The sequence below is a fragment of the Strongylocentrotus purpuratus genome, unplaced genomic scaffold, assembly GCF_000002235.5.
Source record: "Strongylocentrotus purpuratus isolate Spur 01 unplaced genomic scaffold, Spur_5.0 spur5_scaffold_6, whole genome shotgun sequence".
In the NCBI taxonomy this organism is placed as follows: domain Eukaryota; kingdom Metazoa; phylum Echinodermata; class Echinoidea; order Camarodonta; family Strongylocentrotidae; genus Strongylocentrotus; species Strongylocentrotus purpuratus.
This window is the reverse complement of record NW_022145612.1, coordinates 49,127,194-49,152,629: the sequence shown is the minus strand read 5'-3', so window position 1 is coordinate 49,152,629 and position 25,436 is coordinate 49,127,194. Positions and strand designations below refer to the sequence as shown.

At 37.0% G+C, this 25,436-nt stretch overlaps 2 protein-coding genes across 2 annotated transcripts; one reads left to right on the top strand and one right to left on the bottom strand.

Moving 5' to 3' along the window:
* Positions 1-1,610: 1,610 nt before the first annotated feature.
* LOC115919180 (ER membrane protein complex subunit 6-like) lies at positions 1,611-6,102 on the top strand. The gene is given in 5 exon segments (XM_030972303.1): positions 1,611-1,699; positions 2,621-2,787; positions 3,411-3,503; positions 3,952-3,971; positions 4,780-6,102. Coding segments are annotated over 5 exon segments (357 nt in total). The 5' UTR covers positions 1,611-1,653; the 3' UTR covers positions 4,811-6,102.
* A 2,534-nt stretch (positions 6,103-8,636) lies between these two features.
* LOC580337 (alternative oxidase, mitochondrial) lies at positions 8,637-24,804 on the bottom strand. Its single transcript, XM_031000045.1, is given in 15 exon segments — positions 8,637-9,570; positions 9,769-9,783; positions 9,785-9,847; positions 9,988-10,100; positions 10,715-10,733; positions 11,055-11,146; positions 11,952-12,042; positions 12,044-12,071; positions 15,454-15,545; positions 19,156-19,219; positions 20,668-20,772; positions 21,543-21,603; positions 22,192-22,280; positions 23,812-23,816; positions 24,799-24,804. Coding segments are annotated over 15 exon segments (969 nt in total). The 3' UTR covers positions 8,637-9,444.
* Positions 24,805-25,436: the final 632 nt, after the last annotated feature.

Sequence of the window (25,436 nt, the reverse complement as noted above, 5' to 3'; positions counted from 1 at the left end):
TTTCATATGTATTTTACCCAGGATGATTGAGAGTATAGTGGACCATACAGCATGTTCCTCTTCCCATCCGTTCTTTTGCACTGATTTGCGCCCCTTGGGCAAATGCCCCCTCTGTCCCCTTAATTAGACACGCCACGTTACCTTAGATCCCGGCCCCCCACTCAGTGTTATTTAGGGTACGCGTATGCTCGTTCCCTCTTTTTGAAAGCACCCCCTATCTGAGGACTGCCAACATTTCCAAACCCCCTTTCGCGGGCTTTTCACGGGCTTTTCCTGCCTTGGAGACCCCCCTAAACACGGAAAAATGCTCAATGTACCCCCCTAAATTCAGAATAAATACTCAGGAGTCCGAAGAGATAAGAGCAAAAAAGAAAAACACCTCCTTTTTAAATAAATCTCCGGGTGAAAAGTCAAATACACCCCTTTTTTTACAATTATCGGGGCCAGACTTTGTCGCACGAAAAGTACCCCTTTACCGGACAATTTGGTAACACGCATGCGGTCGTTACGACCCCGGAGTTGGGGGGGGGGCCGGGCCTATAAACTCCATGGATAATAATAATGATGATGCTGATGTTTATATGATAATTATTATAATGATAATACTACTAATAATGATGATGGTATTGATAATGATAATCATCATACGAGAATTAATCATAATAATGATTATAATGATAATAATAAGGACAAAAAACAATAAAAATAATAATATTAACATTATTATCATTATTTATTATACTACTAATTTTAATACTACTACTACTACTACTACTACTACTACTACTACTACTACTACCAGGCGCGTACGCAGGATTTTTTCAAGGGGGGGGTTTTAACATTTATAAATCGGTCCGAAAATTTCGCAACGACTCAGCCAGCCGCTGAATAAGGGGGGGGGGGGGGGTAAGAGGACACATTTTTTTTTTTTTTTGTCCCAAAAAAAAATCGCAACGACTCAGCCGACGCTGAATAAGCGGGGGGGGGGGGGGGGGGGGGGGGGGGGGGGGGGGGGGGGGGGGGGTAAGAGGACACTTTTTTTTTTTTTTTTTGGTCTCGAAATTTGGAAATTTGACATTTTGCTCCGTTGGGGGGGGGGTAAGGTCACCTTTTTTAGGTCGGCCATGGGAATAATTTTTTTTTTTTTTTTTTTTTTTTAATAATTAAAAAAAAAAAAAAAAAAAAAAATCCAAAAGGGGGGGGTTTTAGGTTTTTTTAGGGGGGTTTACACACAAAAAATTTCAAAAGGGGGGGGTTTAACCCCCCAAACCCCCCTGCGTACGCGCCTGACTACTACTTCTACTACTACTACTACTAATAATAATAATAATGATAACAAAAACAACAACGAGTGTCATCAGTGCGTCATCATTATCATTGTCGAACATACTAGCTTGGCAACAGCATAAACTTCTTTACTCTCAGATTTGTCTAATTTTTCAATTCGAGCACAGTTAAGTTGCTAATTTAGGCACGCATTGAAATGATCTGTACATTACAATTGCAAATACTTTAAATAATATTAATATGGATTAATGAATCATTTTAAATTTAAATTTATTTTTAAAATTTTATTTAAACTTTAAAATTTTATCTCAATGATTATTTTACAATAATAAAAATTACAGTTCGTCATTTAGGTCATGAAATAAGATGGCGGCTTCCCATGGACTGCATGCAAATTCTGCAATGATGAAGGGTAAACGACTTTAATTTTCACTATTTATTTTAGTAATTTATCAAAATGAATTCGGGAATAAACGTCTATTCGAGTCCATGTACGGAAAAATCTATATCGCAAATTGCATCGTATGATTGATTCGCTGTGGTGACTCTGGGGAGGCCATTTTTAATGTTCAAATGTAAAGCCCCAGAGCGGCCCCAATCATTGAAAATTGTGTGTGTTCAGGAGTGTAACAATACATAAGGGCGCCTGTTCAGAAACCTATCCACAATTTGACCCGTAACTCCACCGTGGGGATACCCTACTAAAACATGCCCCAAATGAAGTAAATATTCATAAAATGTCCAAATAAAGATCATGAGTTAAAAATCGTTATGTTTATTACCTGTTTCGTGTTAATTTTTTTGTTATTTTGGGAGTATTTTTCGGAAAAAGGTTGATTAGTAAACACTTTTTCACAGGTTTCACAGCATAACCGCTGCACAATACAACTTGCAAGTGCATACCGATGGTGGGTTAATTGCGCCTTTGTGAAGTTATCTACCGTAATGAGGATCTGCATAAGACGTTATGGTGGAACAGTTGAACATTTATAACGTGAATGTCTCGGTGCGTGTAATTTTGTAAATGAGAAATGCTTCATTGAGCATCATTGCGGAATCCATTTTTCGCATCCCCTTCACGCGGATTATCCCCGAAAATGAGGACGATCCTTCTTTTTTAGGATGCGATTTGTCTGCATATGTTCTATAGTAAAAGATTCATGAAATCTACAAAAGAGTAATTTCTTGGTTGTCAAATAAGAGTAGCCCTCCTAGAATTCCATATATAAACAGCACTGTCACATACAGTTGGTCACAACACTCTTTTATCATGTTCAGCCTCTAGATAAAAAATAAAAAAAATCTTTGTTCTTTTCTACTCCTCATTTTTCAGAGCAACCAGTTATATACAATGAATTGGCCATAAGGGGTAATATGTCCATATTGGACTATTGTCGGACATTCATGTCAGCGATATCTGGATCAGCAGCTGGTATTCTAGGTCTTACCGGTCTCTATGGTTTCATCTTTTATTTCATCACAGCCTTTCTCTATCGGTGAGTATGCTGCTCTTGATACTGTCACATTCAAGGAACCAACTTTTTGTCACTCATTTCAGTTCAACCTTCTCACATAGACTATGTGATGGTTAAGCGGTTAAGCCCTTCCCCTGTAATTTAATGAATTATATCACAAGTGGGAATCACATGTAGTTTTGTTATATGCTTCATGTTGCCTGTGTCTAAAAATACATTTAACCTGTGTGAGATAATTTCATTTGTTATTTTAAGATGTGTTTTTATAATGGGTTCAAATTGTAATTCATTTTGATTGTAAATGTAAGAATTGCAATACATATTAAATTAAAGCAAGAGTGAGTGAGAGAGAGACACACACACAGATAGATAGTTAAAGGGGTGAGGGGTCCATATCCTACATGTACGATATCATTTTGCATAACATTGTTGAAGCAATTTTGATTTTCTTTAAAGAAAAGAACTTTTGATAAAAGAGTAATGGGAAATGCCTCTGCACCCTCCAGTTACTTGTATCATGTTAAAAGAAAAAAATATATCGGCAAATGCAATATATTACAAATATTCCTACTGTATTTATATGTACCACTCCTGCCTCAGACATTGAAAAGCAAGTTTGAAAGTGTGTTATTTGCTTGTATTTTACAGTTTATGCTGTTCCTGAAGACTGGTGGACAATGGCACAAATATTTTAGGATAAGACGACCACTCTTGACTCATGGACTCTTTGGTGGACTTTTTGTATCCTTTCCAGAATAAATTGAGTCAAGAAAATACGAAAATGCATTTAATCATGTTTAATCTGCAGTAGTTTTTTAATTTGTTATTAATTTGTTGTCCTGGTTATTGTTATCTTTACTCTTACACTCAATTATCTATGAAATTTGTTATCCAATGTACAAAAATTGAGAATGATCCTATCTGTTGGATTGAAATCAATAAAGTTTGAATTTGAATGTTAAACGTCTTTGAAAGTTCTGCTCTATACTTTGACCACTTCTATTGTTTCTTATTTCATCACAATTTAGAAAACTAATTCAAATACCATTCAATAAAATAGCTACATGTATTCGTTGAAAGCATGAAGTGAATAATATATCATTGGCTTTTATTCATATTTAAATTTCAAATGGTGTTACTTTTCATATGTACATACAATTGTTTTCCTTAATTTTGTTCTTCTTTTCAGACATACATCTTATTTTGGACGTATCCTTTTTGTTTTAAGAATTCAACAGTCACATGGAAACATTTAGTGCATTTATTTTAAAGGGATCTGTATCTCCCCTGAGTATTGTTGATTCCTATATTTTAGGAGAGATAGAGACGGCAATTAAAGGGGGAGGGGATATGGCATTGCCGTCGCATCTGAATTTTATCTCAAGTTATGCTTTTTATGGTTTCTCTTTATCTTACTTCCTGAAAAATTTTCCTTTGCACTATTCACTAAAAATGTGGTAATTAGATACCATATTTATTCACCTTCCCATTTGGTATTTGATACTACAGTGTACTTTCTCATAAACATAGGAAGATAGAATTGTAGGGCACATGTTCCGATGACAATATCGTCACAGTAAATTTCATCAACTAACTGAATTTTAGACTTCAACTGTTTACCAAACGCTGTACCTAACTTAAGCTTAACAATGAATTAAACTCAATCACCACTTGAGCCTTACGCTATGTCTTTGGCGAAATAAAGCCAAGTAATTGTCACTGAAGCAATTGTCAGGTCATCACCTAAACATACAAGTTTATTACCTTTCTTGAGGGAAATATAAATATATCAAAATATATCTCATAATTTCACCTTTTGTGAATAGTCAGTTTGTATCCTTTTGAAGATATATTGAACTTTTTTTTCTTCAATATATTTTGTTGAAAAATGTATAACTTGAATTTACTGGTATTCAAGTTCAGTTTCAAGTTCAGTATTAAATTGTTCAATTTGTTTAAAAAGTATGATTGCTTTAATTGTTAGCTTCCATAACTTGATTTGATCCCTCTTGCACAGGTTTCTTTATGGTATGGTGCATGTGTACTGACCCAGGACTCTTAGGAGACTGTATGCATCACTAGGGACCCTCCTAGCAACCACCATGTGTCCTCATAGCAACCATCATTTATCACCAGGATGGAGGTGCTAATGTCATAAGAAATAATCCTTCAAGGAAAGAACTGCTTAATACCCAAAGGAAGGAAATACTAGTACTGAGCTCTGTCTGTACAAGGTATTCATCCATTAGCTACTAAATTGCATTCCCATAGGCGTAATACAGGGAACACCCAGTTTCCGTAGGCTACGGGTTAGCATTGTGGCACTGTGATGGCTTTATCCTACACGCAGATATCGGTTACAGTATTTTCTAGGTGAAACTGCAGTTTATGTAATGCATCGGAACATCCTATTCCTACGTGTAACTTCTTGAGAATTATTCCCTCCAGGCTTAAGAGCTGAAAACAATACAGGGCATTATGAGTAGTTGGTACACTGTGATGAGGACCCTTCTTTTATATACAATTTATCTACCGTATCATGAACAAAATACTTTTCTTTTTTGTTGTGGGGGGGGGGGGGGGGGGCCGAGGGGTTGGATGTTGGATATTTCATTTACAGTGGAACCTTGTTATACAGAATATTCCTACTGTTACAGCAAACTTCCCTCATACCAAGTTAATTTCCCCCAGATTTCATTTCTGTATTAAACATGTATTTCCTTTGTTTTAGCCCTGACGTAACAAGATTTCAATATAGAAAGATAATTGATTTGGTTGCAGATGAGTTTACCGGTATGAGGTTTCACTATATATAGGTTTCAAATACCTGTATGAACAGCATGAGAAATATCTGAAATTTGTACTCGTCCCACAGCAAAGAAAACATGGAAACATACGTGTGCAGTGGACTTTGTTGTATTAGACAATTTTATATTCCAATGAAATCCCCAACTGTGAATTTTTTTTGTTTACATCAAACGTTGACTTTAAAGTTCCAAGGCTACATTTCATGAGATAAGTTCTGTCATTTTTATAAGTCTATTAAAAGTATTATATTTATGTGCCAAGCCAGGGCTCCGAATAAATTCTACTGGGGGGGGGGGGGGGGGGGTTGTGGAGTTGGAATTTATTTTATATGTAGGGATCCAAGATCATTATGTTTTTAATAAGGGTCAAGCCCTTGTCAGGCACACATTTACATCTCACAATTAAAATTCTGATTTTCCTGTTACATTTATACCGGTAAGCAGTGTAGTCACTGGTATTACGAGGGGAATGTTGAGCGAGATTAACAATAACTAGATCAGAGATTCATTACATTCATAGATAGCAATGCAAGTATCATGTTTTCACTTTTATTCTTCTCTTCCTACCTGTTTCTTCCCCTCCCTCCCTCTCACTCTTCCCTCTCTCTCTCTCTCCTTCTCCCTCTCTCTCTCTCTCCTTCTCTCTCTCTCTCCTTCTCCCTCTCTCTCCTCTCTCTCTCTCCTTCTCCCTCTCTCTCTCTCCTTCTCTCTCTCTCTCCTCCTCTCACACCATTTAATTGGCTATGCTTTTGTGGACTTCATGTGTTTTGAGAATGAATATGCATTACATTGTGTGTATGTAAAAGTTACATGTAAGGGATTAGTGCCAAGAAAATGTATCGTTTGTATTTTGTATCCACATAAATAAACTTAAAGCATATGAATAAACATTTACAATAATTTTAAAAGAAAAAACAGAAAACCTGATTTGTGAAGGACAAGTTCCTTCAAATACATTTTGACATTGCAAATCAAATCAATACTGTTTTTTGTGTTGATGTGTTGTAATATGTTACAAATGATGCCTAATGAAGTAAGTAGTGTTGTGTCAGGTAATGGTTATATTTTGTGCAATTATTTATGAAGCATTAAATTGAGATAAACCACAGCTCTTGGCTTTGATGATTCTTTTGTCTCTATCACTAGTAATTACTTTCTTACATGTATAGTTGAAAGTCGGTATTGCTTAAAAAAGAAAATGTAAACATAAGAAGACAATAGAATGTTACAATACCATGGTTTCTGATTTATTGATATTGGGAGCAAAGACAATTTCTACAGAATCGAGCCAAACTTACACTTGATGTTCAAGAATAGAGAAGCAATGTGAAAGGCAAATACACAATGCAACTGTAATCAAGCTAGTAGACACAGTTGAGTGTTGACCACTAGAACATACATTTACAATACATGATTCTAAACATGTCGTGCTTAACACAGAATAATGTTTAATCAAGTTTTCACTGTACAATAATGAGTAAAACTGTAAAAGGATTATGGTTGGGTTTAAAAGTGCATGTTAATATAAGAAATGTGTATCGTACTACAACACTTGTCTGATACAGACTTTTTTAAAATAACACATAAATTGAAAATATTTCTTTGCCAAATCAAGTACTGGTATAGTATAAATAAATAAAATAATCCATTTAAAATGCAATGTATTTCCGAAATATAGTCTATTTGCTGCATTTCAATTATTCAAAATATTAAATATCAACCTCGTTACATAAGGATGGAATATTTGTTTCCACAAATGGGTCACATTTCAAAGTTGCTTTATTCCCTTGGCTCTAGCCACATCTCCACTTTCTTTCAAATTTTGTAATTGGATTATAATTAAAGCTTATCTTGAGCTCTGATATGGGAATGGTATTTGAGAGAGAAAAAAATTGCCATGATTTTTTTCTGGATTGTTTATCCTGCAGAAGAATGGTTGTTTCAACCAGTGCACAGTGGTGTCAGTTTACCCAGATTTCCTTATCTTTTTATGCTGGTTAATCGCCCCCTACATATTTCCTACCAAAATGGTTGGGCACATGCAATTTATTTGTAATCTTAAACATTCAGTGTGAGTTTTGTTGGAATCTGTGACAATTTATTTTGTATATTTACCAGAACTCAAGTTAATCTTTAATATACGTATGCATTCGCACATATCAAAATAACTATACTTTTATCGCACATATCCACATATCAAAATAACTATACTTTTATCGCACATATCAAAATAACTGTACTTTTATCACACGCATAAATATATTTACCGGTACTGTGTCTAAAATTGGTCACTGCACTGCTCTGTCTCGTTAGACTCTAACTAATAATAAAAATATTGATCACTACACTACTCTGTCTCATAGACATAACTATATATATACATTTAATAAAAAAAATTTGGTCACTTCACTGCTCTGTCTCATAGACCTAACTACACAATTTTAAAACATTAGTCGCTATAATTTTTTCTACCACATATAAATATTTTATATAGACGGTGGTCATTAAACTGCTGCTTTTCATATTTCATTGAAACCAGAGTAAATTCTACACTATCAATTAGTATGATGTCAATCTCTAGATTCTGATTGTTCCAGAAAAATAGAGACTAACAAAATAAGTGTCTACATATATTTGTTTTGACTTTTTTAGTTTTACAAATTATTAATCATTCAGCCGGAAGTATGTATAAAATTTGTGCGAATAAAAAAAAAAAACGTACACTAGCTTCTCTATTTGAAAGAATCAAAAATTCTAAACATATAAAAATGAATAAACTTATGAATAAAGAGTGCCTACTTGGGATACTCCCAAAACCTGTTTTGTATACAAGCAAAGGTTTACAGTCTATATAAACCAGCTCGCCAATCTCACATTTCTATTCATATTGTTCAGAAACCTCGTGAGTCTTCTCATTCTATAATATATCCCAAGGTGGCCACCCAATATTCAATGTGCATCTTCTTTGTTTTAATCTTCATATATCAAATTGATCCAACTACATTGTACCACATACATCTGTGAATCTTGATTTACACCCCCCTCTTTCTTTTTTTTCTCTCTCTCTATCTCCCCTTTTACCATATTTGTTCCACCATATTTGTATTATTATTATGGATTCATTGAGGGTAGTTGTACTTTCATAATCTACCTCTATAGGTCCTGAAGGTGACTATTTCACGGAAGATCAGACTTTAAGCCTTTGTACTCCTCTTATCACAATCACTAATTATAAAGCTTTACTATCTAATATCTGAATATTCCAGAAAAGGTATATAATAAAATATTTGATTTGAAGATATTCTAGAGATTTGGTGGTATTATAAATGACTTTATATTGCGTGAAGACTATATACATATATACTTATAAATTACAAAAAAGTATAAATAAAATGATGACTATTTTGCCTGAAAACAATTCTTTTAATTGATTTGCAGAAGATTTACTGTAGTCAAAGATTAAGCTTGAGACAGCAATGTTATAACATCACAATTAAATGATGTGATTCTTAAAATTTGAATCAATGTATACATGTCGATAACCTTTAATCAAACATCTTAAATTGCTGTGAATCTACAAGTTGCCACCTACAACAATTTTAAAGGTGGCGTTATAAAGATTAGGCAGATAAAAGTAACTAAATAGGAATAATGGTTTTGTCAAACTCAAGGTATGTGTTCAAGAGATGTAGCACCTAATACCGCATTTACATTGCATGCATGTATTCCCTCAAAGACAAATATTATACTTCTGTTACATTGCATATAGCTCAAGCCAAGTGACATCTGTATACAAGAAAAGCATGGCACAATGAATGGTTTAACAAAGTTTTAAGAACTTTATGTTACCATAAACTGATGAGAAACTCTCTTATTTATTCGCCTGGTCCAAACGGATTGCGATCGTCGGGCTTGATATCACTCAAAGTATGGTTGACTTCACGATGATGTGCTTCATCTGCCCGAATGGCTCTGAAGAGATCAATGTAGTCTGCATCAGGCTGTAAAGAAAAGACAGTATAAGTTCATCAAGACAGAACTGATGTTTTTTCTTGCAGTTAATCACATTTCTCTCTCTGTATGTCCACATATTTGTTAACATTATCACCTTTGAAGCTCTTATGATCCCTTTTAAAATCACTTCTGTTGATTAAAGTACTCGACATTAACTGCAATAAGATATATGGAACGCAACTTACTCGTAATTTCCAATAATTTTATTGAGATCTCTGGAGCTATCCTATCTTTCCACTTTGGCAAGGCATCTGCTCTCAAGTCCTGGAAACAAGAAAAAGTGGAAAAACAATGAATTTCAACTATGAGGAGGGATGGAGAGAGGGAGAGACACACCCACATGCACACACCATACACAGACAGACAGACGAGTCTACATCAATTTCTTGTTTAATTGGTATTACCTTGAGAAGCTTGGTGTAAGTGATGACTGCCTCCTCCTCGAGGTATCCTACAAATCGGTGACAAAACCTTGGACTAACCAGGTAAGAGATGAAGAACATATTCACAAAGATACCTGGACAAAATAAAGAAGAAAAAAAAAATAGAATATGCACAACGAAATTGGATTTTTTGGTAAAAAACACAGTGCAATATGCCTTTTGTAATATAACTTGGGCATGAAAAACATCAATTTCTTAGGGACAGGATGTCAAATTTAATAAATTATACAAACAGTAAGTGGATAGTTAGGAAATGATACCACAAATGCATTATCAAGTTGTATTGTAAGTTTGTGTCTATTTGATAGCAATATTCAACTCATTAAAAATCATATCTTTATGATTACTTGCAGGGCTCAATAAATTTTTGTCCACGGGGGCTCTTCCAAAGTAAAAAGCGCCCCCGTGAGCCTTCTCACGGGGCTCTTTAGTACTGACGGGGGCTTTTTTATTAATAAAAATTTCCATTTAATTGGGGGTACCCATGAAACTCCTAGATTATTTGCTTTAATTTTCATCATTATCATGAATAGTCGGCATTATTTTCCTCTTACAACTTTACAAGTTATAACATGCAGCTAATGGTCAGATCTCTTCCTTTGTACGAAATTTCTGGTGCAAGCCCGTATACATTTGCCTCCTTGCCAACAGGTCTCCTTTTACTAATTTTAGCTTTCGGTTGATTTACTGGTCGAGGTGATTATTTGCTGGTGTTTTTGGAATTAGATTTCAGAGGATTCACGATTTTCACAACGAAAACCTTCTCCACGTTTTGGTCCTTGCGGGATCGCCTCTAGCTCCAGCAGATATGGGGCTGCATGCGTGCACACCAGTATACTACCGGCGCAGCAGTATAGCCGCTCTGCTGACGACCGCGGTGCACTGCGATCTTCCGTTGTTTGTTTGAATCCGAATACCCATAGAGATGTGGAGATGGGAGATATATATATATAAGTATCCTAATACAGTATATCATTTCACGCAGCAGACTTTTAATCATCATGAAATATGGCGGACAAAGCTCTTACCTTGGCCCCTAGAACCATCAAGCGAAAGAACAAAGATGGCTGCTTGATCTCTAGAGCTGTCATGAGATGCATTCTTTCATTTTCAGCTTCCTCTGAAAAAATAATAATTGAATGATATGCAGTAGCGATATATACAGTATTTTATATTTAATCATTCCTGAATGCTAAGAGTAGATTAGATTTTTTCACCATATTATTAACCCCATCATCGCCTATTTGAACAACCACTTATAAGTTTACCACATGTGCAATTTTTCACAAATAAGGCACCAATTGATAAAAAGGATCACTTTGTGAATTTTGCCAAACTATTCATCTCTATCTATCCCATGATAAATACTATGTGGCACAGGGATATTATTTGTGTGGCATATAAATGGTAAATACATAAGTTCATCATCATGATCAACATCACCATCATGATCAACACCACCACCATCATCACCAATTACACAATCATTAATGCACCGTAGCCACCACCACCATTACCATCTTCTCCAGAGTAAATAATATTCTACTCATGTGTAGCTCATACATATGATTATATCATAATGTCACTCTTCCAAAGGACTTTGGAAATTATCATCATCATCGACACTATTAGCTTCACCCCTCATAGCCAACCCACCACCACCACCACCACCACCACCACCACACCACACCACCACCACAACAACCCGACCTCCTCCACCCCACCCACACCACCACCACCCACCACCACCACCACCACCACCACCACCACCACCTCCTCCACCGCCCCACCACCACCGCCCACCACCACCACCACCACCACCACCACCACCACCACCACCACCACCACCCACCACCACCACCACCACCACCCCACCACACCACCACCACCCACCACCACCACCACCATTAGCTCTCTTTGGTTACCTAGTAGCGTATGAATCCATCCATGGTCTCTCTGCATCCTCCTCAAAGAGCGAAGATGTCTGGACATAGCTGCCACCATACCAGGCACCCCCTGCTACTGTTTCCAGGAATATGATACGACTAGGGTATAAAACAGGTAAACATAATCCTTCATTTAACTAAAATGGTGGTATGAATATGTGCATGCATTGTACACAAAACAGTAATTTACAGTATTCATCATTCATACTTTTCTGACAAAAAATGAACTAAAATTTGTAAGTTGAGTACCACATACAATTAGCATAATTATGTGAATCTTGAAAACAAAGATTTATAATGACATGCAACAGGGTGTATGCCAAAATATTTCACTACTGAATGTTCCAATTTTCAATTTCTCTATTTCACATGATACTATTATATTTAGTCTTTATGTTGTTATTTGTACATTCAAGTTGTATCAGCTTTTAGGTGTCACTTCAAGTTCTATAATCAAACCTTGTCAATTATATATAATTCAAAACCTAAATCCTGAGGTGTCAATATTCTACCACGCATACCGGTAACCTCTCAATATACATTACAGGTGCATTTAAAAGAAAGACGTAAAGTTGCACAGAACAAATCATATCTTAGTCATCATTTCGAAAGATGTGTACCTAGTACCTATATTAAAAGAAAGACCCCAGTAAAGTTGTAGAGAACACTGAAGGAAAAACAAATCATAGCTTAGTCATCATTTTGAATGTTGTGTACCTACAGTACATAAACCACAATTCACTGGTGATAAACCTTGGGAATGTTTCTTGTCAATGTTGAATCAATTTATGATAGCAAAATTATGTTATCTTTTTCCATATATGATGTTGACATAAGGAGTCAACAATCATATTATAAAACATCCAGTAAGTCCTCTGCTATGTGCAGACTTGAAATATTTACTCCTAGCTTGTTAGCTGCGGGTAAACATTAGCCCCATGCATGCACCCCCTTCATGAGAACAATATCCTTGTTTCTACTGTTGCAGTATCTAACATTAATATGGTGGCCCTGAAGGGACATCGCGAATAGACTAAATCGTGAAAAATATGCGATAAAATTCACGATATCGTCAATTTTATCGCATATTTTTCACGAAGAAATTCACGAATTGACGATATCGTGAACTTTTCAAGATGAACTTGACGATATCGTGAATTTTATCGTGAAAAGTTCACGATATAAAGTTCACGATATCGTCAATTTTATCGTATACTCTATCGTGTACTCTATCGTGTACTCTATCGTGTACTCTCCTGACGGGCGCTTCGTAAACAAAACCAGCCCTAGCTGGGGGAGACAGAGAGAAGGAAAAAAAGGGAAAGGGAAAGAGAAGATAAAAGGAAAGAAAGAATATATAAGAAGAAAAGAGGGAAACGGGGGGGGGGGGGGGGGGGGGGCGAAGGGCTCTTGCCTCCTCCTCACTCCCCCCCCCCCCCCCCCCGCCAAAAAAATAAATAAGGAGAGAGAGAAGGGAAGGGAAAGGGAAAGAAAATATAAAAGGAAAGAAAGAAGAGGAAGAAGGAAAGAGGGAAACGGGGGAAGGGCGAAAGGCTCTTACCTCCCCCCGGCCCCCCCCCCCCCGCTAAAAAAAAAATAAGAGAGAGAGAGAGAGAGAGAGAGAGAGAAGGGAAAGGGAAAGAAAGAAGAGGAATAAGAGGGAAACAGGGGAAGGGCGAAGGGCTGTTGCCTCCTCCCCCCCCCCCCCCGCCAAAAATAAATAAGAGAGAGAAGGGAAAGGGAAAGAAAATATAAAAGGAAAGAAAGAAGAGGAATAAGAAGGAAAGAGGGAAACGGGGGAAGGGCGAAGGGCTCTTGCCTCCTTCCTCCCCACCCCCCGCCAAAAAAATAAATAAGAGATAGAGAGAGAAGGGAAGGGAAAGGGAAAGAGAAGATAAAAGGAAAGAAAGAAGAGGAAGAAGAAGAAGAAAAGAGGGAAACGGGGGCGAAGGGCTCTTGCATCCCCCCGCCCAAAAAATAAATAAGAGAGAGAGAGAGAGAGAAGGAAAGGGAAAGAGAATAAAAAAGGAAAGGAAGAAGAATAAGGAGAAAAGGGGGGCTCTTGCCTCCTCCCCCCTCCCGCGCCAACAAATAAATAGGAGAGAGAGAGAGAGATAGAGAGAAGGGAAAGGGAAAGGGAAAGAAAATATAAAAGGAAAGGAAGAAGAAGAAGACGGAAAGAGGGAAACGGGGGAAGGGCGAAAGGCTCTTACCTCCCCTCCCCCCTCCCGCCATAAAGGGAAAGAGAGGGAGAGGGAAAGAAAATATAAAAGGAAGAAAGAAGAGGAAAAAGAATAAGAAAAGAGGGAAACAGGGGCGAAGGGCTCTTGCCTCCTTTCTTTTCTTTCTTTTCCTTTCTTTCCTATTCTCCCTCTTTTTCGTTTTTCTCTTTCTTTCTTCTCTTTCCCTTTCCTTCTCTCTCTCTCTCTTATTTATTTTTTGGCGGGGGGCGGGGGGACGAGGCAAAAGCTCTTTGCCCCCGTTTCCCTCTTTTCTTCTTCTTCCTCTTCTTTCTTTCCTTTTATCTTCTCTTTCCTTTCCCTTTCCCTCTCTCTCTCTCTCTCTGATTTATTTTTTGGCGGGGAGGGGGGGGGGAGTGAGGAGGAGGCAAGAGCCCTTCGCCCCCCCCCCCCCCCCCCCCCCCCGTTTCCCTCTTTTCTTCTTATTATTCTTTCTTTCCTTTTATCTTCTCTTTCCCTTTCCCTTTTTCCTTCTCTCTGTCTCCCCCAGAGCTAGGGCTGGTTTTGTTTACGAAGCGCCCGTCAGGAGAGTACACGATAGAGTACACGATAAAATTGACGATATCGTGAACTTTATATCGTGAACTTTTCACGATAAAATTCACGATATCGTCAATTTCATCGTGAAAAGTTCACGATAAAGTTCACAATATCGTCAATTTCGTGAATTTCTTCGTGAAAAATATGCGATAAAATTGACGATATCGTGAATTTTATCGCATATTTTTCACGATTTAGTCTATTCGCGATGTCCCTTCAGGGCCACCATACATTAACCAGTACTCACAAAGTGTTATTTCAATTCATTTTTTGCAAGAAGAATGTTAATTTTGTCAATGAAATGAGGAAAACTTGATAAATTTATAAAAGCCCTCACAAATATCTGGACAATTACCTTCCAAAACCCAGCTCCCTAAAGCACTATCTTATGGATAATTACCCATAGACAAATATTTCCCAGCACAATTCCCCCCCCCCCCCCCTCCAGGAAGAAATTACCCCCATAGTTATCACCATCATTAATACCTCCTAATTGGAGGAGGGGGGGGGGGTAGTGCAAATGCACTTGCCACATCAAGAGAAAAGTATATGTACTCCAATAATTCCTTGCCTACAAGGCATGATATACCTCTGATTTCCTTTTCTCTGAATTTTACAACTTAAATCAATACCACATGAAAACTGCTATAAAAAATTCTGCAAAATCATCTAAAATGATGGCACTTCAAATATTGACTCACTAGATCCATTTCCTTTCAGTTCGCTTGCCCCAGGAAAAGCCAGAGAAGAAGTCAAAGTTGGCCCTGAGTGCCTTGCATGCAAAATAGGCTGCCTGGATAAACACAAAAATATCTTTGGGGTCAATGGATATCACACGGTCAAGACTGTGCATCTTTATAATGCTTGCACGTAAGCATGCTGGACACATGTACAATCTATGAATTTGTCCATTCATTGTCACATTTTACTTGAAATATACTTGGCTATCATTACTATTCAAAATCTGGTATTTTCATTGTTTTCAATTTATTAATTAATTTCATAAAATTATACAAAGATATATGTTTGTCATTATGCTATAAATATATATATATATATATATATATATATATATATATAAATAGCATAATGACAAAAATATACAATTCTTGCAACAAAAATCACAAATCTCTGCTAAACTCATTTCAAGGGGGAAAATATATGTTAGCCAATGTGGGTAATAGTTATCTTTTGAAATGTTCTCAAAATTACTTTTATCAATTTTCATGGTTGTCCTAATTCACATTATCACTGCAAAACTTGATACAGTTGAGTTCTCGGCAATAATATTGTGAAAGAAACTAGAAGCGATTTGGAAAGGTTTGATTCGTAGTACTACTGCATATAGCAATTGGTGCATATCATCAAAATAATAAGAAATTGACTCCATTTTCATCACGTTAAGCATATATATATATACTAGCAGGACCCGCGGAAATCCGCAGGATTCTAGAGGGGGGCGGGGGGTGTAAATAGATATATAGAGACTGCCTAAATTAAAACCACCAAGAACTTTATTTGCCATTCAGGCCATTAAAAAAATACACATGTTTGGCGTCCCCGCCCGCTTCCTTTTTGGGGGCCGCCTCCTATTTTTTTTTTTTTTTTTGAAAGAAAAAAAAACAGCGTCCCCGTCTGCTTCCTTTTTGGGGGCCGCCTCCTATTTTTTTAAATTTTTTTTATTTATTTATTTATTTTTTTAAATTTTTTTGTAATTGTTTAATATTTTTTTTAAGAAAAAAAAACAGCGTCCCCGCCTGCTTCCTTTTTGGGGCCGCCTCCTATTTTTATTTATTTATTTTTTTATTTTTTATTTTTATTTTTTTATTTTTTGAAAGAAAAAAAACATGAAAAGCACTGCTAAAATGTATTTCTGATTTTAAAAAAGAAAAGAAAAAAATTGTCGGCCGCCATCTTGAAAAATAGCCAGAATGTCAGGGAAAATGTACGGAGCGGCCATTTTGAAAGAAAAAAAAAAAAAAAAAGGGCCTCCTCCTTCCCATTTTTCGAAAAAACAGGACGCTAAACATGTTTTTTTTTTAATTTGGCCTCATATAAAAAAAAAAAAAACGATCCAACTGTACTTGTAGTTATTCTTTAAGCCACTGGAACTGCGTAGAGTTCCGTAGTGTGGCGTACCGACTACGCAGAAATTAGACTGCGTATTAATGGGAAAATAGTCCCTGCGTAGATTATGCGTAGGCTGGCGTACAGGTTTGCTTATGGTTGCTTACTGTGTAGAAAGCTTTTACTGCTTTGACGATCTGGCGTAGGGTAGCGTACTGTTGCGTAGTCATGCGTAGTGTTGCGTAAAAAGGCGTACTTTCTGCGTCAAGTTTCTACGCCGAAACTACGCGAAAAAAATTAAACATGTTGAATTGTTTTCGTTCATCTTGCGTACCTCTTTCCGTCCCTCAGCATATAGTAACGTAGGCCAGCGTAGGTGGTACGCAACACTACGCAACTCTACGTATTGACCCCATGCCAATTAGTGACCCGCAAGTGTCACAAATAAAGTATTAAAAATATGCTCATCTGACCCTAATTAAACGCCTAAACCCTCTGATCTGATCTCTCCCCCCCCCCCCCCCCCCCCCAACTTTGAAGAACGTAACCCCCGAGCTTTTGGGGGTTTATGGCCCCTTGAAACCCGTGGACCCCACGCCTATATTATACATACACTCAACTCAGGACCCGCGGAAATCCGCCTGATTCTAGAGGGGGGGGGGGGGGGGCGCAGGCAAAAAATTATTTTTTTTCATTTCGGGGGCTCCATTTCAAATTTTTGGGAAATTTCTGGGGGCTACGTTTTCATTAATTCATAAAAGGATAGGCCTACACTTTGTTGGGATTTGTTTAGTAGGCTAAGGTTTCAGGCTTCCTACTTCATAATTGCCTAGGCCTATTTAAAAAAAAAAAAAAAAATTCTAGTTCAATAACTAAGTTTTCATGCATTGATTTGATGCAAGAACTGTAACATAATTAATAGACCCTAGATTGTGATTATTTCTGACCATGAATTTCGATAATCATTTTCAAAGTAAAATATTCACAAGAAAATCAGACAGTCGTTTAAAAACGTAGACATTAGTAATACTTTTACTAATTCGAAGCTCAGGTTTCGTACATCTATTCACGAAACTATATTGAAATCGCGGCAATAATGATGCAAACCAACAGATAACAATTTCAAAGTGTCAAATCTCTTCGACTCGAGCTCAGCTCAGCTGAACTCACACACACTCCAGCGAAACTCCAGGATCGAAGCCCGAACACCGACGCCGCAGGCCTCGGACGCCTGCGGTGCGCGGTGCCGGTGTTACACTGCACTGTGTGTAGTGTACGTGTGAGGAGTGAAGGCAGCTTTGCGACTGAACTGTCAGTCCAATGGTTTTCTTGTGAAAACTTTCCTTTAGAAAATGATAATCAAAATGTAGTATACATAACCGTCATAATCACAAAATAAGCTTTGATTTCATACCTCCATTCACGAAAACAATATAAAAATCGCGGCAATAATGATGGAAATAGGTCCCTAAGTTTGGACGTGGACGGGAAGCTTCGTGTGTATCTCTGTGGCTTGTGCAGCTACTATACAAAGGATATCCTATAGAAAGATGCTTTACTCGGGTAAGCCCGACCCTGTGCGTCGTGCATTTAATACGCAACTTAATGTGAGTGGATGGTCATCGGTCGTGTGTCTACGGATGTCATGTTGAATATCCATGAGGTATCTCTGTCGTCACGCATATCCTGCATTATGCATATCGCGTCTGTTTTCGCCCTGGACGTCGACACGGAGGAGGACCTCGGGCGGAGTATAGCCAATTCCACAGAGTAGACTCTCCCGCGGACGACGGCACCGGGCACGGGTACCCCGAGGGGAGGGTTCAGGAGGAGATAGCCGCACCAACTTCGGTCGGCGATCTCATTAAAAAAACAATAGAATACAAAGGCTCGCGGAGACGTCGCGCCCCCCGCGGAGCCTTAGCGTATTATTATTATAGATATGTACCACATACAGTAACGAGTATAAATGTGTTGGACTACAAAAACATGTAACATGATTTTTTTTTTTTTACAAACTCTTCAGTTATATTTTCATGTCATTTTTTAATATGAGGGCATTTAAAGAGCAATACATTTCAGGGAACATTTCTTCTATCACTTTCTTCCAAACTAACATACAAGTACAGCATAAAGAATGAGAAAGCTTGCACATTATATTTTTTCCTTTACCAGAACTCAACCTTCCCATTTATCTATGTGTTTTATCCTCATAACAAGCTTATATATCGAACTCAAGTCTCTTGGAAGCTTATATTCATACACCTCAATTACAGGTGCAATGTTATAACCCATCCACTTTGTAAAACTATCCTAGCCACATAGAGTTTATATACCTTGTCTACTCTTTCTTTGGGTGGATTATGTGTGACCTCCACAGCATCAAGTTCTTCCTCAGACCTACACAAGAAAAGTATAATATATATAGCATTTTTAACTATTTTACATCACACAAATAATTTTAATGTGCCACATGGTGTTTATCATGGGACAGATATAGCAAAGGCTTCAAGATCATTTAACTATTTTTAGTGCAAGATTAATCTACATCGGTATTCAAAGGGTTGTCATGGAGCAAATCAAAACTGGAAAGGGGTATTTATGCAAAGCTATCGCGTTGCACATCCGGTGGGGTCACTCAATGTGACTTCCGGACCGCATATGACCGTTACCAAAATCGCAGGAAAAGGGGTCAATTTCAAGCAATGTCCGCGAACAAAATATTCCTCGAAATATAGAAAATAGGGGTGCACAGGTGTCCTCGAAATTAATATATAGGGGTCAGGAAAAGGGAAAAGAGATAACTGTAAAGAAAAATTTTCGGAGCCGAGTCTTGTCCTTGAAATATGGTAAAATAGGGGTAAATTTGCGAAAGTGTCCTTACAATCTTATAAATAGGGGTATTCCAAAGTACGATTTTGTCTTTGTTAATTTTGACGTAAAATAGGGGGTTAAATTTCACAAAATGTCCTTGAAATTGACCACAAAAGGGGGTTATTTGCATTTGTGGTAACGGTCATACATGTCACCTTCTGTGGGGGAGTAACCCACCGGGGTTGCACAAAGCAATTAAATCCTTCTCTCAATTGGTGCCTGATGTTTTGTGTAAAATTGCACATGGGGCAAATGAGCAACTATCCAGAGAGATGAAGAAAGCAATAGAAGTGTTAAATCTGACAAAGAAAGAGAAGGAGTAAACCATTCTCTTATGTGAGCACATTGATACGTTACATCGTTACAAGAAACTCCTGCTTTTAACTGTATACATTCTGGTGGATCAGGCATCGGGGAAAGGTGCCCCCTTCTCAATAAAAATGTGATCAATTTGTCATTGTTTATCAGATATTTTATGGTAAATGCATCTTTTAAAGAAAATCCTCCATCTTCCATCCTCCTATAGAAAAAATAGTAACTTTTCTTCTCCAGATTCTGTCAGACTTAGCAGAGCGAATTATTGTTTTTACCTGGGGGCAGGGGTGATGAACATTTAAAACCTTTCTTTTACATGTCCTCTGGCAAGACATTAATCTACATTTGCCACACTCGACCCAGGTGATGCAAATGGCAGGACTTAATTTCATGAGCACCAAAATGGCAGCCATGTTAAAGCCGGGGTAGTAATTGTGGAGCACCAGGTGTACCAAGTTTGACAGACGTGAGCGCTAGACAAGAACCCACTATCACTATTAAATATTATCATTATGCCATTGACATAACAAAATTAAATTATCCTGAACCAGACACTGCCTAGGCAGTATACAGTAGGCTGCCACTCTGAAAATCAGAACTCCCCCTCCCCCCCCCCCCCCCCTCATTTCTTATAATGGGATCACATCCCTGATACTCACCAGATAGGGTGGGGCAATAAATATTTTTGGCTACCTGGTTTCTCCACTGCAGCCTGGATATGATCATCCACTTTGCCACTTTCCTCTTCAAGATTCTTGCGAGTCCTAAAGTACCGGTACAACAAATGGAGAGAGAGAGAGAGAGAGAGAAAGAGAGAAACAACTATTGAGGCTATATTTTTATAAAAAGCGTAATTTTCCTCTCACTCTAGTTATATTTAGATAGCTTATTCACCAAGCTAAATATACAAAATGAATTCACAATCCACAGTGTCATTTAGCCACACCCAGCGTCGATTTCATGTGATGCATTATGGGAAAAAGTTGACATCGTATCAGATATGGCTTTGTTAAATAACCTAGGAGACCAGGGATTTTAATCAGGATATTCGGTGGGGGAGTGTTGAATAGCTTATCCGAGAGTAGTTATTTCGCTGATTCTAAAGATGACCTTCTCACTACATTTTGGCCACTTTTTGTCCAAAACTTACCAATATGGTCACTTTTGGTTGGGGTCGGGTAACTTTTCTGAATGTTATTATTAGCAAAGGAGATTCGATGGGACAATTCTATGTAAAAATGTACCCAGATGCTAGAAAAAATGGTCATATTGACCCCCATCAACAAAAATATGGTCATTTCAGTCACTTTTTTTTGGTACTGATTTTTGTCCTTATATTTATCAGGCCACATTTTCTTTCGGAATCAGTGAATGCATGGGTGGGTTTTGACATCCAAATTCAACATAAAAATGTGTGCTATTGGATATCAGAACAATAATCTCATTGAATGAATGTATAGTTTCAGGCCGCTTTAAGGTCATACCGTTAGGTATATAGCGTTTTGCTGCACAGCACTGGTGAAAAGATGTTGACCTGCCAGTTGAAAAATTGGCCAGACGTGGCTTGCCGGTGAGGGTGCTGTTAATTGTCCACGCTATTGCATCATGACAATTAAATGTTAGTGATAAAGTAGGTAGGTTACCACATTACGTGTATGGTAATGCATGAAGCAAGTTAAGTTTAAAAAACAAAACTTGGGCAATTAAAAGTATTTACATTAAAAGGCAGTAAATTATGTTTTGGTGTCAGTTGCCCCAGATATACCTTGACAAATACATAAGAAGCTCATCCATAGAGTACCAGCATTTTTATACCAGAAGTAGTGATGTAGTTATCCCATTATACTGTTGTATTCTCAAAAACCTCATATTCATGTGAAAATCACAATTCACAAAGAAAAATTAAAATCTCGAAGATACTGTACTAAAAATGGGAGCAGCTTCAGTATACCCCACAACAAAAATTGACCGAACATTCCTAGGGTACTACCAAAGCTAAATCCCAAGACTAAAGCTTTTAAAGTAACACTAACCTAATCCTAACCCTAACTCTAACTCTAACCCTAACCCTAGGGCTTCAACGTTTATGTACATTAACCTTAATGGTGGGGTATTCCAAAGTTAAGCCAAAACAAAAGGCTCTGTATATTCAACAATAAATAATAATTTTTTTCAATTCTTACTTGAAGTGTGGAGAAGGAGTTGACTTTTCTTGACCATCAGCTTCTCCTGGTGCTTGTGTTTGAGTGGTGGTGCTAGTGTATCTTTGGAGCTAAAGTGACCATTGGTGACAACAAAAATTGTACAACTTAATAACATGACAAGTGCATTTTAAGAGCAAGCTAGGTTGCACAAAATGTACAGGGACAATTGATAAATTACGATCAAGAACAAATTAAAACACAAAATGAAGAGTGAATTAAATCAGTTATAATATAAAACAAAATAGAAGTAATAACCCCCTCCTAATTATATAACCCAGCATTCCCATTGTTATGGTGTAGGCCTACTCACAGCAATAACATAACAATAACATACTATTCCTTGCTCACACAAACCCTCACGCAGCCCCCAGCCCCCAGCCCCGCCCCCTCCCTCACACACACGTACTGGTATGGATATCATATGTGAGGACAATGATTTTTCACCTTCTTCCGAGGGCACCTTTTTAGGGTAATGCTTTTAAGACACGATTAAATGTCTTTCCAAAAAACAAAAACAAAAACAGGAAAATCATGTCAGTTTTTTATTTTATGAAAATTTTAGAACTTAAAAAAATGATATTCTATCGAGGACAATTCGTGTTTAACGGACAGAGTGAGGACGTTATCATGTTAACCTCTTCACTGGAGGATGTTTTTCATGTTTAACTGCCAAAGTGAGGACTGAACTTAGCATAAAGGAATTACTTCCATTGACGCTAAACCGGGGACAAATTACAAATATGACTACACAAAATGGAAGCTGCCTTTTTCAAATAATTGTTTCATTTCTGATAGCACGTTGGGTGTCTTTCATATTATGTGAGAATAAATACCATTAGTAGTAGTAGTATTCAATTGACCGCCTTCATTGTTTTATATTTCTACCTTAAATCTTATGAATTAGAGGAAGAAAAAAGCACAAAGAATTGTCTTTTTCTCCTTCAAGTATGGAAATAGAAAATTATTGAAATGGAAACATCATCATCATCATTATCATCATCATCATCATCATCATCATCATTATCAGGGGTTCTTGCATATAGCGCTCACCTTGGTCGAGTATGTCAAGTGATAGATGATTATGATTCGGATAGATATGATGGAATCATGCAGGCCAGTTGCAAGGTCTATATTTGGCAAAAAAGAATATTTAAATAGCTTTATGGATCCTTGCAGTATGTTTTGACGTAGAACAAACTCCTCATTCAATATGAAACTCATGTTTGGGAAAATCTTTGAGTTTGTATTATTCATTCAGCCAGAAGAATTCTTTCTACTCGCTTAGCATATATCTACATGTGCACATGAAAGGCACTCATAATCAGTTTATTATAACCTTTAAACTAGCCCCCACTGAATGAAACGCAAACTATATGGCAGATAATTTAATACAATTGAGCATGTTCCAAAAAACATTGAAACTATACCTATTTGACTATTTAGTAAGGAGAACATACTCTCTGCAATACTATATGTCAGTAAAGGTGCAGTTTCACTATTTCTCGAACAGACTTACATATTTGTATTATATCAGCAATCGTAATTTGGGTTTCATTCTCCTTAAGAACTCTGTTGAAACGACAACATAAACGTGATTACCGAACCTACAAGAACAGAATACAAAAAACAACGAAACATACAATGCTCATGTCATAAAGAAAATGTTAACGTCTCTTTATTTGAACTAGTCATCACTTCAAACGTTTTTACTGCTCTTATTATAGATTTGACAGTGATTTCACAAGAGTAAGAGAAACATGAACCTTCTTTACTATTTCAAAAAGGAAAAAGAAAAGACAAACATTTTGATCCAAAGGCTGGTTGCCAATTTCAAACAGTACAACTTCATCACAGTGTATGGCGGTGCAGGTAACAGATTACAATTTTCAAGCTATATATCTCAACAAATTAACAAGCGATCAACATTTAAAAGTCATGCGATTCCTAGTTGAATCAGTATTATCAACTTGGAATTTGAAGCAATGCTACACTGAAATGTTTCATTGAGGGGTACAGGGGATGATATGGGTATTATGTATACACCCACAGGGAGTTGTCTGCCTTTTTGTTAAAGAATAGGTGAATAAGTACATTGACAACATTACTTTGATACCAGTTCCAGCCCAGCCCTAAATACATGTATGAAAGGTTGATACAGAATGTTGGTTCAACAGGCCTCCAGAAAAGGATGACTTCATCTGCATCAGACTGATATCTCAGTTGTAATACAAAGAAGTATGTATCTCCTAAAAACACTCATATTATTCATGAAAACACAATTGGGTGCCAGGTTTTCAAGACATGACATTATCAATGAATCTTTAATCTCTTTTATATGTGATGAGAAGTTGTTCATAAGCAATTATCTTTATCAACAAGAACAAAATTAATTAACAAAATGTTAAAGGAAAATGAAACATCCACTGCATGAGCTGATATTCTAATACAAAAATGTGAGCTTGCTCTAAGAATCAATCTTGGAACAACACCAATTTGATCATCTAGTAAGGAGAACAATCTCTCTGTAGTTTGCCTTTGCCTGACATGATTTCATACAAATGATGTTGCCATTTTTCATAGTTGTACCTCCATTGATCTATATACTAGCTAGGACACTGTCTCGTGAAATAAAATGCCTTTTACATATTTTTAAAATACATGTATTATCAGACATTGTAATTTGGGTTTCACTCTCCTTTAAGAACTCTATTCACACAACAAAAATGTGGTTAAGGAATGCTCAAACATGATCATGAAATTAAAAAAACTAACTGATGCTCATGTCATAAAGAAAATTTAATGTCTCTTTATTTGAACTAGACATCATTTCAAACGTTTTTACTGCTCTTATTATAGATTTGACAGTGATTTCACGAGAGTAAGAGAAACATGAACCTTCTTTACTATTTCAAAAAGGAAAAAATAAAGACAAACATTTTGATCCAAAGGCTGGTTGCCAATTTCAAACAGTACAACTTCATCACAGTGTATGGCGGTGCAGGTAACAGATTACAATTTTCAAGCTATATATCTCAACAAATTAACAAGCGATCAACATTTAAAAGTCATGCGATTCCTAGTTGAATCAGTATTATCAACTTGGAATTTGAAGCAATGCTACACTGAAATGTTTCATTGAGGGGTACAGGGGATGATATGGGTATTATGTATACACCCACTGGGAGTTGTCTGCCTTTTTGTTAAAGAATAGGTGAATAAGTACA